The sequence below is a fragment of the Leuresthes tenuis genome, unplaced genomic scaffold (assembly GCF_036924035.1).
Source record: "Leuresthes tenuis unplaced genomic scaffold, fLeuTen1.0.hap1 SCAF_8, whole genome shotgun sequence".
NCBI classification, from domain to species: domain Eukaryota; kingdom Metazoa; phylum Chordata; class Actinopteri; order Atheriniformes; family Atherinopsidae; genus Leuresthes; species Leuresthes tenuis.
This window is the reverse complement of record NW_027325362.1, coordinates 1,787,555-1,804,428: the sequence shown is the minus strand read 5'-3', so window position 1 is coordinate 1,804,428 and position 16,874 is coordinate 1,787,555. Positions and strand designations below refer to the sequence as shown.

Below are 16,874 nucleotides of genomic sequence, written 5' to 3'. Positions count from 1 at the left end.
TCAAAGTCTGTTTGTGACTTCAGAAAATTTTCCAACTTGTTTTTTTTTTTTAAAGGGCATTAAAATGTCACATTTTACACATCAGCTGGTCCTGTCTCGTGAAAAAAAAGTCCATTTAAGTTCGTATTTTTAACGCTTGACCTAAAAAAAAAAAAAGTTAATTAACTTCCGGTTTTACTTTAATTTTGAAGGGGCGTCCCGGACGTGGGTCATTGACGTATTGCTAGCTTGTCATTGGTCCTCTGTGTCTCGTGAATGGATGACATCATGCTGGCTGCTGTGAGTCTCCGACCTGACACCTTAGCGCTGTAACGGTCGTTCTGGAGGCCGGTTTAAAGTGAGCTTCACTCGGTGAGAACAACGCGTTAGAGCCGCTTTTCTTCCTCCGGAGGGATTCGGGCTGTTAGCTGGCGGCTAACGGCGGCTAACGGCTGTCAGGTAGAGCAGGTATCGCTAACGGTACCGTCGGCTAACGTGCTGTGAGGGGGGATTTGACCTGTTACGCGGTTGTTTAAACGCTGAATTAAACGCAGTCTGAGGGGAGATCTGAAGGCTCTGGGGGAGGTTTTGTTTATCCTCGCAGGATGAAGCTGTCGTTTGCCTGTTCTGGTCACCTGCTGTCAGCCAGTCTGCTCCCTTTGGCTTTTAATCGTGTTGAAATGTCACCTTTTCGTTGCTAATTAGCCGGAAACACATTGTTTTATATACCTACAGCAAATCTACGGTAAAACGCGCTTAAATGGCACCATTAACCAGTGAGGAGTGTGATTATTTAATCTATTTTTGGTATTTCAACCAACTTTTTCGGAATTTAAAACTGAAGAACTATAGAACCAAAGTCATATTTCTGTCCATAATTAAATCTGTGTGTAAATCTATAGAATTTACTTATTTATTTAGCTGTTTCCCACCATTAATTTGTTGTGCTGATGTCCAGAATATAATCCAAATAGATCAAAACAGAGTGTAATTCAATGTAAATATAGCTTATATGTGTAATCTTTGCTTATCTGCTATATTTCCCCTGTAATATATGACAATTTGCACATATTTACTGTATATAACAACTGGATGGACCTTCACCAACTGTTTTATGGGAACTCTAGTTATTTACAGCACATTTTAAATGTCCTGATCAGACCTCATTTCTTAATTTATTTCCAGGAAAACAGTAAATGAGCATAAATCCAGAATCTGAGGCAGAAACAGAGTTTTTTATCAGTTCTCAGCAGCTTTAAAGTGAATCTCTGGTCTGAGCTCCTTTATTCTCCAACACAGCCTGAACCCTCTGAGACAAGCTTTCTGTCATTTCTTTAAGGAGTCTTCAGGAATAGTTCTCCAGGCTTCTTGAAGGACATCCCAAAGCTCTTCTTTGGATGTGGGCTGCCTTTTGTTCCGTTCTCTGTCAGATGATCCCACACTGCTTCAATAATGTTGAGGTCCGGGCTCTGGGGAGGATTCATCCCTCCATAAGACCTGTTGCCACTGATTTTCAGTCCACTTCTTGTGTCATTTGGCACAGCTCAGCCTTTTCTCCCTGTTTCCCTTCCTTAAGAACGGCTTCTTGACAGCCACCCTTCCATGGAGACCATTTCTGATGAGGCTTGGGCCAACAGTAGATGGATCAGCTGAAGGTCCAGATGCATCTCTCAGGTCCTGTCAGGTCACAGCTGGATTTTTTCCTCTTTCTTAAGGACATCACTTTCAGATCCTGTTCATCTGCTGGAGATAGTTTTTTAGGCCTGACACTTCTTCTTTTGTCCTCCACTTGTCCAGTTTCCTCAAATGTTTTAAGGACACACTGCACACCATGCTGAGATATGCCAAGTTTTCAGCTAATAGCTCTTTGGGAATCACCTTGTTGCTGCAGAAATCCTATTTTCTGTCTGTCAAACTGTGTTTTCTTTGCTGTTTTTCATAGATGCAGCTAAAGAAATGGGAACAAATGATGTGTCTTTGTGACAAAGTGCCTAAAGATCCAGTTTAAAACGGCCTCTTTGCTAAGTTGTCTTGAGAACTATTGATCTGGACCACTAAAGAGGAAAGAAATAAGGACTGGATCAGAGCTCTGGATCAGGACTGTGAGCGGGGGGGGGGGTTTAGTTTCAGGCCTCATCACGTCTCCCTGTAATTTCAGGCGTGGAGGGATGCAGCAGAAGTTGTGTTCCAGAGGTTCTGGTTCTTTCCTTCTGGAGCGTAATGGCCAGGCCTGCGGCGCCGTCACCTCCTGCGACCTCCCCTTCCGCTGCCCCCGCTGTGGCGAGCAGGAGCGTTTCCGCAGCCTGGCCTCGCTCCGCAGCCACCTGGAGTACCGCCACTCGTACCGCTCTCCAGATGTGACCTCCGGCGGCTTCAGCATCACCGGCCAGCTCCCCGACCAGCTGATGGCGTCCATCCCCTGGCACGACATGAGCCTCCCGACCCGCAGGGGGCAGCAGAGCGCGGCGAGGCCGCCTCACGTCCGCTCGCTGAGCGACAGCAGAGACAGCGGGTACCTCCACTCTTACGGCTCTGTGCGGCGGCGCACCCAGAGCGTCGGCGTGGGGACGCAGGCGGAGGAGGATGAAGAAGAGACAGAAGAAGAAGAAGATGACGAGGAAGAGGAGGATGAGGATGATTGTGAAGAAACACATGTTGGTAAAAATGAGGAGGAAGATAAAATGTCCACCAAGAAGTCAGACCCAGGCCACCGCCGCCACGCCAACCAGCACCACCACCTCCCGTTCCTTCCTGCGGCCGCCGCCGGCGCCCCGCCGGTCCAGGACCCGCTTCTGGACCTCGTTGGTGCGTTTCCTCGTGCAGAAGTTTGTGTGACGCCGTTATGTCTGCGGTAACTCCTTCCTTTACTGTCACCAGAACAGGGTTCCTACTCCGGCGTGGAGACGGCGGCGGCCTCGGCCGCCGTGCGGCGGCGTCTGGCCAGCATCCTGCGGGCGGCGGACAGCACCATGCAGCGGCGGCTGGCCAAGGTGAGCACGGAGCTGGCCCAGACCGACACGGAGCTGCTGTGCGAGCGCGCTCATTCGCAGCATCTGGCCCAGGAGAGGCAGGAAGTGGCCGACAGAGAGCGGTCGCTGAGTCGGCAGGTGGACGTGGCCGTCATGGTGATCGCCACGCTGAGGGAGCAGATCAACGCCTCGGAAAATGAGCTGGAGCGACGAGAGAGGTGAGAACACCCGCCGCTGCTCTCGCCCTGGTTGTTGGAGCTGTGACTTCAGGCGCTTTTCCTGTTCAGGGAGGTCATAACCATCCAGAAGTTCCTGGAGGCGGCGGCTCGGCAGGAGACCAGCGGCAAAGTTCGGATTCAGCACTTCATCGAGAACCTGCTGAGGCGCATCGCTCTGGCTGAGAGGCTGGTGGAGTATTACCAGGTCAACAGCAGCCCGCCGCAGTGCAGCCACTACAAGGTACGGCAGCACGCCGGCGCCGGGTCGCACAATGAGCCCTTTGGAGGTTATTTAGCATCTCTGACGTAGTTTTCTGTCATTTCACAGCTTTTTTATCCTTTTTTTTATTATAAATGTGTCTCTTTGTTGTTATATTGCATTTCTTTATTCTATTTTCATCATTATATTGTACATTTTGGCCCTTTGGTGGTTATTTAGCATCTCTGACGTAGTTTTCTGTCATTTCACAGCTTTTTTATCACTTTTTTATTATAGTTTTGTCTCTTTCTTGTTATTTTGCATGTCTTTATTCTATTTTCATCATTATATTGTAGATTTTGGCCCTTTGGTGGTTATTTAGCATCTCTAACGTAGTTTTCACAGCATTTTTATCCCTTTTTGTATAATAATTTTGTCTCTTTCTTGTTATTTTGCATTTCTTTATTCTATTTTCATCATTATATCGTAGATTTTGGCCATTTGGTGGTTATTTAGCATCTCTAACGTAGTTTTCTGTCATTTTACAGCTTTTTTATCCCTTTATTATTATAATTTTGTCTCTTTGTGTTTGTTTTATGTCTCTTTGTTGTTATTATGCATGTCTTCATCTTATTTTCATCATTATATTATAGATTTTGGCCCTTTGGTGGTTTTTTTAGCATCTCTAACATAGTTTTCTGTCATTTCACAGCTTTTTTATCCTTTTTTTTATTATAAATGTGTCTTTTTCTTGTTATTTTGCATTTCTTTATCCTATTTTCATCATTATATCGTAGATTTTGGCCCTTTGGTGGTTATTTAGCATCTCTAACGTAGTTTTCTGTCATTTCACAGCTTTTTTATCCTTTTTTTTATTATAAATGTGTCTTTTTCTTGTTATTTTGCATTTCTTTATCCTATTTTCATCATTATATCGTAGATTTTGGCCCTTTGGTGGTTATTTAGCATCTCTAACGTAGTTTTCTGTCATTTCACAGCTTTTTTATCCTTTTTTTATTATAAATGTGTCTTTTTCTTGTTATTTTGCATTTCTTTATCCTATTTTCATCATTATATCGTAGATTTTGGCCCTTTGGTGGTTATTTAGCATCTCTGACGTAGTTTTCTGTCATTTCACAGCTTTTTTTATCACTTTTTTATTATAGTTTTGTCTCTTTGTTGTTATTTTGCATTTCTTTATCCTATTTTCATCATTATATCGTAGATTTTGGCCCTTTGGTGGTTATTTAGCATCTCTGACGTAGTTTTCTGTCATTTCACACCTTTTTTTAATCCTTTTTTTTATTATAATTTTTTCTCTTTGTTGTTATTTTGTGTTTCTTTATCCTATTTTCATCAATATATCGTAGATTTTGGCCCTTTGGTGGTTATTTAGCATCTCTGACGTAATTTTCTGTCATTTCACAGCTTTTTTTAATCCTTTTTTTTATTATAATTTTTTCTCTTTGTTGTTATTTTGCATTTCTTTATCCTATTTTCATCATTATATCGTAGATTTTGGCCCTTTGGTGGTTATTTAGCATCTCTGACGTAGTTTTCTGTCATTTCACAGCTTTTTTATCACTTTTTTATTATAGTTTTGTCTCTTTCTTGTTATTTTGCATTTCTTTATCCTATTTTCATCATTATATCGTAGATTTTGGCCCTTTGGTGGTTATTTAGCATCTCTGACGTAGTTTTCTGTCATTTCACAGCTTTTTTATCCCTTTTTATTATGATAATTTTGTCTCTTTATGTTTGTTTTATGTCTCTTTGTTGTTATTTTGCATTTCTTTATTCTATTTTCATCATTATATCGTAGATTTTGGCCATTTGGTGGTTATTTAGCATCTCTAACGTAGTTTTCTGTCATTTTACAGCTTTTTTATCCCTTTTTATTATGATAATTTTGTCTCTTTGTGTTTGTTTTATGTCTCTTTGTTGTTATTTTGCATTTCTTTATTCTATTTTCATCATTATATCGTAGATTTTGGCCCTTTGGTGGTTATTTAGCATCTCTGACGTAGTTTTCTGTCATTTTACAGCTTTTTTATCCCTTTTTATTATGATAATTTTGTCTCTTTGTGTTAGTTTTATGTCTCTTTGTTGTTATTTTGCATTTCTTTATTCTATTTTCATCATTATATCGTAGATTTTGGCCCTTTGGTGGTTATTTAGCATCTCTAACGTAGTTTTCTGTCATTTCACAGCTTTTTTATCCTTTTTTTATTATAATTTTGTCCCTTTGTTGTTATTTTGCATTTCTTTATTCTATTTTCATCATTATATTGTAGATTTTGGCCCTTTGGTGGTTATTTAGCATCTCTAACGTAGTTTTCTGTCATTTCACAGCTTTTTTTATCCTTTTTTTATTATAAATGTGTCTCTTTGTTGTTATTTTGCATTTCTTTATCCTATTTTCATCATTATATTGTAGATTTTGGCCCTTTGGTGGTTATTAAGCACCTCTAACATAGTTTTCACAGCATTTTTATCCCTTTTTTTATTATAATTTTGTCCCTTTGTTGTTATTTTGCATTTCTTTATTCTATTTTCATCATTATATTGTAGATTTTGGCCCTTTGGAGGTTATTTAGCATCTCTGACGTAGTTTTCACAGCATTTCACAGCTTTTTTATCCTTTTTTTTATTATAAATGTGTCTCTTTGTTGTTATTTTGCATTTCTTTATCTTATTTTCATCATTATATTGTAGATTTTGGCCCTTTGGTGGTTATTTAGCACCTCCAACGTAGTTTTCACAGCATTTTTATCCCTTTTCTTATTATAATTTTGTCCCTTTGTTGTTATTTTGCATTTCTTTATCCTATTTTCATCATTATATTGTAGATTTTGGCCCTTTGGTGGTTATTTAGCACCTCTAACATAGTTTTCTGTAATTTCATAGCATTTTTATCCTTTTTTTATTATAAATTTGTCTCTTTGTTGTTATTTTGCATTTCTTTATTCTATTTTAATCATTATATTGTAGATTTTGGCCCTTTGGTGGTTTTTTTAGCATCTCTAACGTAGTTTTCTGTAATTTCACAGCATTTTTATTCTTTTTATATTATAATTTTGTCTCTTTGTGTTTGTTTTATGCCCCTTTGTTGTTATTTTGCATTTCTTTATCCTATTTTCATCATTATATTGTAGATTTTGGCCCTTTGGTAGTTTTTTTAGCATCTCTAACGTAGTTTTCTGTCATTTCACAGCTTTTTTATCCTTTTTTTATTATAAATTTGTCTCTTTGTTGTTATTTTGCATTTCTTTATTCTATTTTCATCATTATATCGTAGATTTTGGCCATTTGGTGGTTATTTAGCATCTCTAACGTAGTTTTCTGTCATTTTACAGCTTTTTTATCCCTTTTTTATTATAATTTTGTCTCTTTGTATTTGTTTTATGTCTCTTTGTTGTTATTATGCATTTCTTTATCCTATTTTCATCATTATATCGTAGATTTTGGCCCTTTGGTGGTTTTTTAGCATCTCTAACGTAATTTTCTGTAATTTCACAGCAGTTTTATAACTTTTTTAATTATAATTTTGTCTCTTTGTGTTTGTTTTATGTCTCTTTGTGTTTGTTTTGTATCTCTTTGTTGTTTTTTTGCATTTCTTTATCCTATTTTCATCATTATATTATAGATTTTGGCCCTTTGGTGGTTATTTAGCATTTCTAATGTAATTTTCTGTCATTTCACAGCTTTTTTATCCTTTTTTTTATGATAATTTTGTCTCTTTGTTGTTATTTTGCATCTCTTTATCCTATTTTCATCATTATACTGTAGATTTTGGCCCTTTGGTGGTTATTTAGCATCTCTAACGTAGTTTTCTGTCATTTCACAGCTTTTTTATCCCTTTTTTAATAATAATTTTGTCTCTTTGTGTTTGTTTTATGTCTCTTTGTTGTTATTTTGAATTTCTTTATCCTATTTTCATCATTATGTTGTAGATTTTGGGCCTTTGGTGGTTATTTAGTATCTCTAACGTAGTTTTCTGTAATTTCACAGCTTATTTTGTCTCTTTGTGTTTGTTTTGTGTCTCTTTGTTGTTATTTTGCATTTCTTTATCCTATTTTCATCATTATATTATAGATTTTGGCCCTTTGGAGGTGATTTTCTTTCTCTTTCTGGTTGTTTTGTGCATTTACTGCTGTAAATAATGAACATTCCTGTTCCCTCAATATAAACCTTTTCCTTCGTCTGTGTCCTCATCAGCACCAGCAGCAAACCGATAATGGCCATCGAAGAATGACGAAAAGCAGGTGAGTAACGTCTTTGTCTTTTACAGATGATAAATGTTTAGAATTTAGCAGATTTTCACCCTAAAGGTGATTTTAAATGACCTCGTTAATGTAATAAAGCTCATTGCTCCTCAGACGAACCTTCTGTTGCTCTGAATCAAAGACAGAGCGGCTGCTGAATCATTCAGGAGGACTCTGGTATCTCAGGTTGTCGTCATGTTTAATTGATGTGACACTTTGTCCACTTGTCACCACAGAGGGATTACAGCTCTCGCCCAGGAAGGGAGCAACAGATGTTTTTCTGTTCAGTTGAGCTCGATCTTCAGGGGTTGAACTAAATAATGTTTAACATCACATTAAATAACAGTTTTATTATCTGATAATGAGTTGGTGCTCCTCTGGCAGCTCCTCAGAGATGTTTGCAGGAGGGAGAACCTCCTCACCTGCTGGTCAGGCAACATCGCTGCTCTTTGTGCCAGTTCTTCAGTGTTTTAGATGTGAAGCTCAGCTACAAGCATCCATCGTCCACTTGTCCAAGATCGGATCCTGGAGGCAGCAGGTTCAGCAGTTAAACCCAGACATCCTTCTCCCCAGAGACTCTCTCCAGCTCCTCCTGGGTGATCCTGAGATGTTCCCGGGCCAGACGGAACATACAAAGGGATGCATTCTGGTTCTGACCCGGGGCCTCCTCCCAGGAGGCATCCGAACCAGAGGAACCACCTCAGCTGACGAGCAGCGGCTCTACCTCGAGCTCCCTCTGGATTGTGGAGCTCCTCCCCCTGGATGGTGGAGCTCCTCCCTCCGGATGATGGAGCTCCTCCCTCTGGATTATGGAGCTCCTCCCCCGGATGATGGAGCTCCTCCCCCCGGATGATGGAGCTCCTCCCCCTGGATGGTGGAGCTCCTCCCTCCGGATGATGGAGCCCCTCCCCCTGGATGGTGGAGCTCCTCCCCCTGGATGATGGAGCTCCTCCCCCTGGATGATGGAGCTCCTCCCCCTGGATGGTGGAGCTCCTCCCTCTGGATTGTGGAGCTCCTCCCTCTGGATTGTGGAGCTCCTCCCCCTGGATGGTGGAGCTCCTCCCTCCGGATGATGGAGCCCCTCCCCCTGGATGGTGGAGCTCCTCCCCCTGGATGGTGGAGCTCCTCCCTCCGGATGATGGAGCCCCTCCCCCAGGATGATGGAGCTCCTCCCCCTGGATGGTGGAGCTCCTCCCCCTGGATGATGGAGCTCCTCCCCCTGGATAGCGGAGCTCCTCCCTCTGGATTGTGGAGCTCCCCCCCCTGGATGGTGGAGCTCCTCCCCCCGGATGATGGAGCTCCTCCCCCTGGATGGTGGAGCTCCTCCCCCCGGATGATGGAGCTCCTCCCCCTGGATGGTGGAGCTCCTCCCCCCGGATGATGGAGCTCCTCCCCCTGGATGGTGGAGCTCCTCCCCCCGGATGATGGAGCTCCTCCCCCCGGATGGAGGATAACTGACAGCAGACAGATGTGTGAGAGGGATGTTTCAGAAAGGAAACGGCTACAGTTTGCTGGTCCTCAGATTCAGATATTTCTTTCTTAATATTCGAACTCCGCTGGAGATTTCAGAAGTTCTGATGTTAGAATTTAAAGTAGAAACACAGCGAAACTGCGGACTTCTAAACACCATCCGACAGCAGGCCTCGGCGGTCTTTCCTGTAGATGGCGGCGGCGTTCTGGCGCTTTCATTCGTGATGTGAGCTGCAGCTTCGGCCGTCTGTGTGGTGGTCGTCGGTCGCCTCACACTGACGACCTTCTTCTTCTTCTTCTCCTGTTTGTGACGTTTCCAGGTCAGCGGGAGGCCAGCTGTTCTCTTCCGGGCTCCCTGACAGCAGAACGCAGACGTCCTCCCAGTTCAGCGCCCGTCCTCTGTTCTCCAGACCGGACCGCGACCGCGAGAGGGAGCACCGGGAGCGCCTGGCCCAGTCGTCCAGGCTGTTCTGTCGCCCCGAACACAGAGACGATATCTGGAACCACCAGCGCCGCCGGTCCGCCGGGTACGAGGCCTGAAACTGTAGAGAAACAGCAGAGAGAGGAGGTGTCCGCTTGGTGGTTTAATCCGGCGTGTTAACCTGTGGAAAGTCGTGCACACTCGGTCACATCAGGGATCCAAACAGGTAACATCAGCTCATGAAGACAATTCAAAGCAATACGCTCTGCTCAGTGCGAGTCGGAGTGAACCGAGCTGTCCGAGGTTTGCTTCCAGTCAGTACATCAACAGGTTTTTCACATTCAGTGACGTTTAAGTAAAGAAAGCAGCCGCTCAATCGGGAGCGACTTATCCCTGATCCCTGAACAATAACTCATTTCAGTCACTATTAACAGGGTTTAAGAGCAGAAAGCAATAACAAAAATCGCTGCACAAGCTTAAGTTCCCGTAGATCTCGTCTTTCGTCCATTCTGTAGGTCGTCTTACATCCAAGAAGTGTGCATTCACTAAAGGTTTGAGTCCAGCATTCACACTCCGGCCCGGCTCCCCAGAACCTTTGGATCTGTGCTGTTATTGCAGCTCCGTCGGTGCTTTCAAACAGTTTACTTTACGGGGAATCCTGCTGGAGCTTTGAAAGGATCCAGTTAGGTTTTCTAAGCCTCGGGAGGAGGTTGAGACGGAGAAATATTTAATCGGCAGCTCAAAGAACATTTAGTCCCATTAAAAACTCAGCTGGAGACTGAGTTTAACTGTTTTATTTGATCAAATCGGCTGAAATGCAGAGTTTGCTCCCTGCAGTCAGGGACGAAGCAGCGTTGCGTTCAGGCTCCTATTCGGTTTGTAAAGCACAGAGAAGAGCTCGATGACACCAGACCGGGGTCCAATGCATTCTGCATGTAGTTCCTGGCTTCAAACATACGTGAAGGAGAAGAAATGCGTCCCTCACAGATTGTTGATGTCAGAGCTTCCTTCCACAGTCTCAGCATGGAGACATGTTGAGGTCCCGCCTCTTTTCCAGCCCAAATTAAGCAGAGCTTCTTCCATCCTGAGTCTGTTGAACAGGACTGAAATGCATCCGAATGGTCGCATTTCAGCCCTGATCTATTCCCTTCTTACCCAGAATGCTCTCATATTAAAGGTGATTCAGGTTAAAACCTCCTGGTGGGAAACGCTGTCCATCGATCCCTTTTCTGCTTGGACTGATGGTGCTTTTACCGGGGGCTCACACCAAAAGCGGCGTGAGCGGCCAGCTGCCATTCATTTTCAATGTAAGCTGGCGTCGTGAGCTTCAAGAGGGGCTCAACTTTATGCAAATGAGCATTGAGGCGACGCGACGACAGCCAATTAGGGCCGATCTGGATTCAGAAGGTGGAAAAAAGCGGAAAACATCAGAGTGCAAACACAAAGAAACACAAAGAAGGCCCAGAGTACGATTCATGGTGAAAGAGGGAACCGATGTATGGATGGATTATTATATCTGCTAGTTGCTATACATATAAGCCCCGCCCCTTTGGCCGCTTCCGGCGGCAGAAGAAGTAGAAGCGGCGGGTTGGTGTGAGTCCCCGGTTAGCATCAAGAAGAAGGCAGGACCTCGACATCACGTCTCCCGGATCATTATATCCGAGATATTTTGGCTTCGGTTCTGTTTCTGGTCGTCTGGTTTCCCTCAACCACCTGCCAGCAAAGCAGTTTCCTCCTGAGATGTAAGCACAGATTTACTCCCAACATATATCTGCTAATTCCACTTTAGTTCAGTCAGAAAAAGGACGAAAAGATGCTGTTTAATTATTTGGGCCGTCCTGCTGCCCTAAATACTCACTTGTGTGACGACCGGGGATTAATCCGCTGCTTGAAATAGTCCCTGACAAACGCAGTTTCCACCCTCTTGTTCGAGGGATCGGTCGATGCGTTTGCCGCCGGCCTTCAGAAGCCGCAGGTCCGATTTTTACATTTCGTTTAAAAGCAGCCGCGGTTTGGCCCAAGTCTGGAGGACGCCACGCACACAACGAATGTACTCCGAGTTAAAGCGAGACGCCGGCCCGAACTCGCGCTCATTCACACAGAAACGGGTCTCCGACCGCAGAGGAATGACGGCGCGTTCATCCAAAGTGACTTACAGTGCCGTGAGCGCCTCACGGCGGCTTGTTTGATAGAATCCTTCCTCTCTTTGCGTCGTTGTGTGCGATCTGTTTACACTTTTCCTCTGATAAGAATGTAAATGTAACGGGCAGTATTTGGTGTAACATGTATCTTTGCTGTCGTTGGTTTAGGTTGTGTTTAATAGATATTTTATATGCAAAGTTGTTACACGTCGTCATGTGGAAGTCGTAGTTGGGCAGGACCGTGCTCCTCACACAGCTGTTTTATATTTAACAGGGTCGCTCTTAGAAGTCCTAAAGAGTCTGAAAGGTTTACAGACAAAGATTTAGATTTAGTTTCAACAAACCAAGTCAGTCTGACATGTTAGGATTAGTTTGTGGTCTGAAGACGGTTTATTTAATGGTTTCTTCAGTCTAAACCGATGAGGGTTAGCTTGTATTTCGGCAGGTTTACGCTCCACTGCTGTGATCGGACCTCTAAAGGAAGCACTGATGATGAGGGACCTGCTGCTGTCCGTTAAAAACCCCACAAAGATGTTTCGTCCTTAGTTTGGAGCTCGTTAACTTACTTTAACCAATAATAAAAGCTGTGATGTGTGGAGTTTTTCTGGTTTAAGGCGTTTAATCTAAGCACCCACGGAAGTATCAGCAGGTGGTCATGCTGAAACAGTTTCAGATGACTTTGAGTACCCTTCCCTTCCTTCTTTGAGCCATTCCTTGATGGATTTCGGTGTGTTAATGACACATGATGCACGATTCAAAGATAAATTGGTGACTGTAAGTTGCCCAGTTCCTCAGGCAGGTGTAAGAACCCAGAAAGGTCACAAGTGTGCGACTGAAATGCAGGAACTTACTGCTGCAAATGCAGGGACGGGTCACTCAAAAATGAAGGAGATGGATCACCGATGATTCAAACGAAAGACTGAGAACAAGAGTGAAACGCAGCAGCGAACAGGCAGGCTGAACAGGTGGACTTCCATCCAAAAAACAAGCGAAACACCAACCAGGAGAGATACTGTGGTTAACTAAGGCTGAACGGGAAACAAAACGAACTGGAGGTAAAGCCTGGCAGAGAACAGAAGGTGGGAAAAGGAGAAATAACCGAGAGATCTGACTGATTTTACTGATTTAACATCACAAACCAGTTACACCTCGGGAAGGGAACTGGAAAGAATTTACCAATTCCGGTTCCATTATCGATATCAATTCGGTTCCTTATCAATTCTCTTATCAATTCTCTTATCAATTCTCATCCGGCTGTATGTAGTACAAATGGCTTTGGTTGCAGAAACACTTTAATTTCAAGTATGCACCAACATTTTATCTATTTTCGTCTGTTATTTTACCTTTTTATGAAAGAGGTGGCTACAGGTATGTGGGAGCCTGCCTCACTCTTGCAGTCAAATAAATGTTAATATCAGATGGAAGTTATTCACACAGTATGTCGCCAACATCATCTCAAGGTTTGAATGCAGCCAGGAGTGCTTCCCTTGGTGCGCTTCGCTGCCATGTTGGAAACACTCTGAGCCTAAATATGAAGCGTGCACATGACGTTAGCAGAAGCTAAACGGGGTCGTTAGGCAGGCGGATCAACCAATTCCGGTTCCATTATCAATATCGATTATCGATCCGGTCCCGTATCGATTCTCTTATCAATTCTCATCCGGCTGTATGTAGTACAAATGGCTTTGGTTGCAGAAACACTTTAATTTCAAGTATGCACCAACATTTTATCTATTTTCGCCTGTTATTTCACCTTTTTATGAAAGGGGTAGCTACAGGTATGAAGCGTGCACATGACGTTAGCAGAAGCTAAACAGGGTCGTTAGGCAGGCGGATCAACGATTCCACGGAATCGAACTACCGGGAGCCGGTACTCGATTCCCATCCGAGGTGCCACACCTGAGCCATGAACATGGAAGCGACAGGAGCATCTCTGTAAAGGTTTCAGATACTAAACGACGAGCTTAAACCAGGTTTAACTCACATATAATGTTGGTTATTCTTCCTTTTTTTCTCGGTTTAAGCTGGATGATCGTCCATCCTGTTGCAGAAACGTGAGCCCTGATGTTTGGCTGAAGTTTCAGTCTGATGAAGCCGTTTAAAGTCTCTTAAATCTCAGTCGGGGTTCTTACACAGACGGCAGCAACGCTCCTTAAAGCGCAGCGTCCGACCTGCTTGAACGAGCATGAAGCAGGCTGCTATTACCACTACGTTACAACTATTACTACTACATATGTAGCTATTGTGTTACCGTGACAGCATGCTTCATATGTAGCAAGAAAGCAAAGTATTTATAAATCCTGTTATCTTGTAAGTGTACTTTTGTAGCAGAGCGAGGTCTATTTTAAACGTGTCTGACGGAGCGTTGCACTAATCCGCTCGGAGCTGTTGGACGAGCATGTGGCTGACAATCAGCTGGCTTCGTGCACAGGTTTGAGAAGAAGTCGGGGAAGTGAGTTTTTAAATGTTTTTATTTAGCGAAATGTTAAAAAAGAAGATAAAACCGAACGCGTGGGAAACTGGTTTATCACACGACTACCTTCCTGTTCGGAGTCTGTGGAGAAGTCGCTTCTCTTGTTGTGTAACGGTGTTAGTCGGTATGCTTGAGTTCATGGCGTCTGTCTGCAGGGAGTTCGGTTGCAGAAGTAATCTCTAGTTTTGTGCCTTCACTCAAGAACTCTGTTGTCTGTGAAACACTGTGTGAAATGCAATACTGTGAAGAACTGGAGCTCTTTATGTTCAAAGCTGTCGGTGTGTGTGATGCCCGTCAAAGATTAAAGAACTACCGTGACATCAAACCCACCGTCTCCCTGGCTTTTTCTTATTAATGCCTCCCCTTCCTCTGAAAAGATGATTCCAACTATGTATAAAACATAAAACTAAAGTCCAGCTGATCCAAACAGAATGTTTAACTTTATGATCAGAAAATTCATTCATTTTACTCTCTGGGATTCTTAAAGATATCGATTTAGTTAGTTGCTAAAAAGTGGCTTCACGGCGGTTGAGAAGACTGTTATCTCCAACTTGACCACTAGGTGTCAGTAACTGCTTTAAAAACAATCCCTATAAGGTGAAATTTGATGAAAAAAACCCTTTCTGTTCTTGGGAGCATATATGAGGGTGTCACCAGCAAATGTAAAACTTATTTAGTTCCCCTTTGTGTGAAAGTGCCTCATTTAACGAGCCGTTCTGATTTTCATCTCTAAAGTACGTCACTCCTTAAGTTGACTCCGCCTCCTCCGCTAAGCCCCGCCCACTCACATCCACCCTGCTGGACGGATGAAGCCAGCTTCTGGTGGAAATGTTCTGCTGTCAGCTGCACTGAGGAGCATGCATCTTCCATCCAGCAGCAGCCTCAGAGGATATAAGAGCCCAGTGGATAAACTATATCTGAGGCTAATGTTCCAGCAGAGTTAGCTAAAGACTGTGAATGTGCAGCAAACACTTTTCATCCCACTGTTTTAACAACTTGGTCCAGTTCAACGCTGGACTGAAGGAACTGAGCCACAAAGAGGATCAGTTCCAACTCTCAGAGCCTGAACTTCAGAGCAGGGAAATGGAAGCATCTGAGAAATAACTCCTCATGGTTTATTTACTGATTTATTTCCTCCTTTAGCAGCAGCTAATGCTAACAGCTTAGCTAATGAAGATGACGTACACCAACTTCTAAGGAGTCACTGCTGTTCCTTTCTGAAAGATGAACATTATTGTTCCCACATTACTTTGTTAACTGAAGCTTTCTAGTTGAACGGTTCCGTTCTGTAACTCAGACAACCTGCAGCTGTGTGGATAAGGTGTGTTTCAACACAACACCGGTCCTCTCCTCACTCTCGCTGCTAACTTACAGCTAGCTGCTAACTTACAGCTAACTGCTAACTTACAGCTAACTGCTAACTTACAGCTAACTGCTAACTTACAACTTACAGCTAACTTACAGCTAACTGCTAACTCACAGCTAACTGCTAACTTACAGCTAACAGCTAACTTACAGCTAACTGCTAACTTACAGCTAACTGCTAACTTACAGCTAACTGCTAACCTGTTTCCCTCTGGCATCAATAGAGTAACTATCTGTATCTATATACAGAGCTGGAGTGTTTCTGACTGCAGGAACATCTTCATTATGTCTGTGTTACTGCATTAAATCACAGCAGCTGTCCAGGTGTGGATGTCAGGTAAGTAAACACACCCGAACTCCACAGCAGTCCTGACCCTTCAGGGTATAAAAGAGAAATACACAAACGGCAAATAGTGTAAATCTACATCGAGTTTTCACAAGACGTCCAACAATGTTAAAAACAAGTAAAGACTAAATATTCACAGTAAAAACACAGATCCCACCACAGGCTGCTTCCTGAGAGCTTAAAGAGGTCAAAGTGGACTTCAGGGAGTGTTTAAACTTTTAATCTTAAAACTGACTGTTTTCAGTCTTTGGTTAGCTCCTAAATATTCTCCATAACAGGAGCTGATCACCATCTTCAGGGCTCAGCGAGCCGGATGTTAGTCGACACGATAATTAAAACTCTACTTTTAATACGATGGCTCAGGAAACAGCTGCTGTGGCAGTTAAGTTTGGACTCGCATCAGAGCATTTGTTCTGCTGATGGAAGCTGAACTGAATTCAACCTCCAACAGGCAGGTTTTCGTCTACAGATCCAACAAGAACAAGAGCAAATATGAATAAAGCTGCGAGTGCAACTTTCAGTCCAAGAGAGTCACCCTTCTGTCCTCCATCCTGGTTCCCTGCAGGTGAGGACCAGGTGTGAGAATCAGCTGTCAGGTAGGTGATGACTGAAGAACATTTCCTCTTCAAACTGCTGTCACACATCATCTGCTGCACTCAGACCAGCTGCTTTCTGCAGAGTCTCAGCAACGCATCACAATCAGAATTAGCTCCTGTGGCCAAGTATGTGCACGGGATTTAACTTCGGTTAGCTGAGCTCTCTGGACGCACGATGGTTTAAAGGTGTCCAAATGATGAAGAACAAACTAAGCAACAAAAGAACCTGAAACATTTTCTTGATTTGTGCTTTTTTTTGTGCAACTTTTCATCTATTCTGACGTTTCTGATTCTGAAGCCAAACTGGAAGCAATTCAGTGAAATAACAGATAAATCCGCAACGCAGTGACATCTTTCTATCATTTAATCTCTTAACGAGGTGGAAACCTGAACTAAAAACCCTCCTTTTGGACCAGAAGTCTGTTGAATTAA

The 16,874-nt window shown here is 43.2% G+C and overlaps 1 protein-coding gene across 1 annotated transcript; it reads left to right on the top strand.

Moving 5' to 3' along the window:
* Positions 1–256: 256 nt before the first annotated feature.
* Positions 257–14,460, top strand: znf365 (zinc finger protein 365). The gene is made up of 6 exons (XM_072390501.1): positions 257–351; positions 2,138–2,784; positions 2,857–3,166; positions 3,236–3,407; positions 7,584–7,630; positions 9,421–14,460. Exons 2-6 carry the CDS (start codon positions 2,148–2,150, stop codon positions 9,638–9,640), a joined length of 1,386 nt encoding a protein of 461 aa, XP_072246602.1. The 5' UTR covers positions 257–351; positions 2,138–2,147; the 3' UTR covers positions 9,641–14,460.
* The last annotated feature ends 2,414 nt before the right edge of the window (positions 14,461–16,874 follow it).

Coding starts and splice junctions, on each gene's coding strand:
- znf365 (XM_072390501.1), top strand. CDS start 2,148: ATGCAGCAGAAGTTGTGTTCCAGAGGTTCTGGTTCTTTCCTTCTGGAG. Junction 3,167..3,235: donor GAGCTGGAGCGACGAGAGAG/GTGAGAACACCC, acceptor TTTCCTGTTCAG/GGAGGTCATAACCATCCAGA. Junction 7,631..9,420: donor CGAAGAATGACGAAAAGCAG/GTGAGTAACGTC, acceptor TGACGTTTCCAG/GTCAGCGGGAGGCCAGCTGT.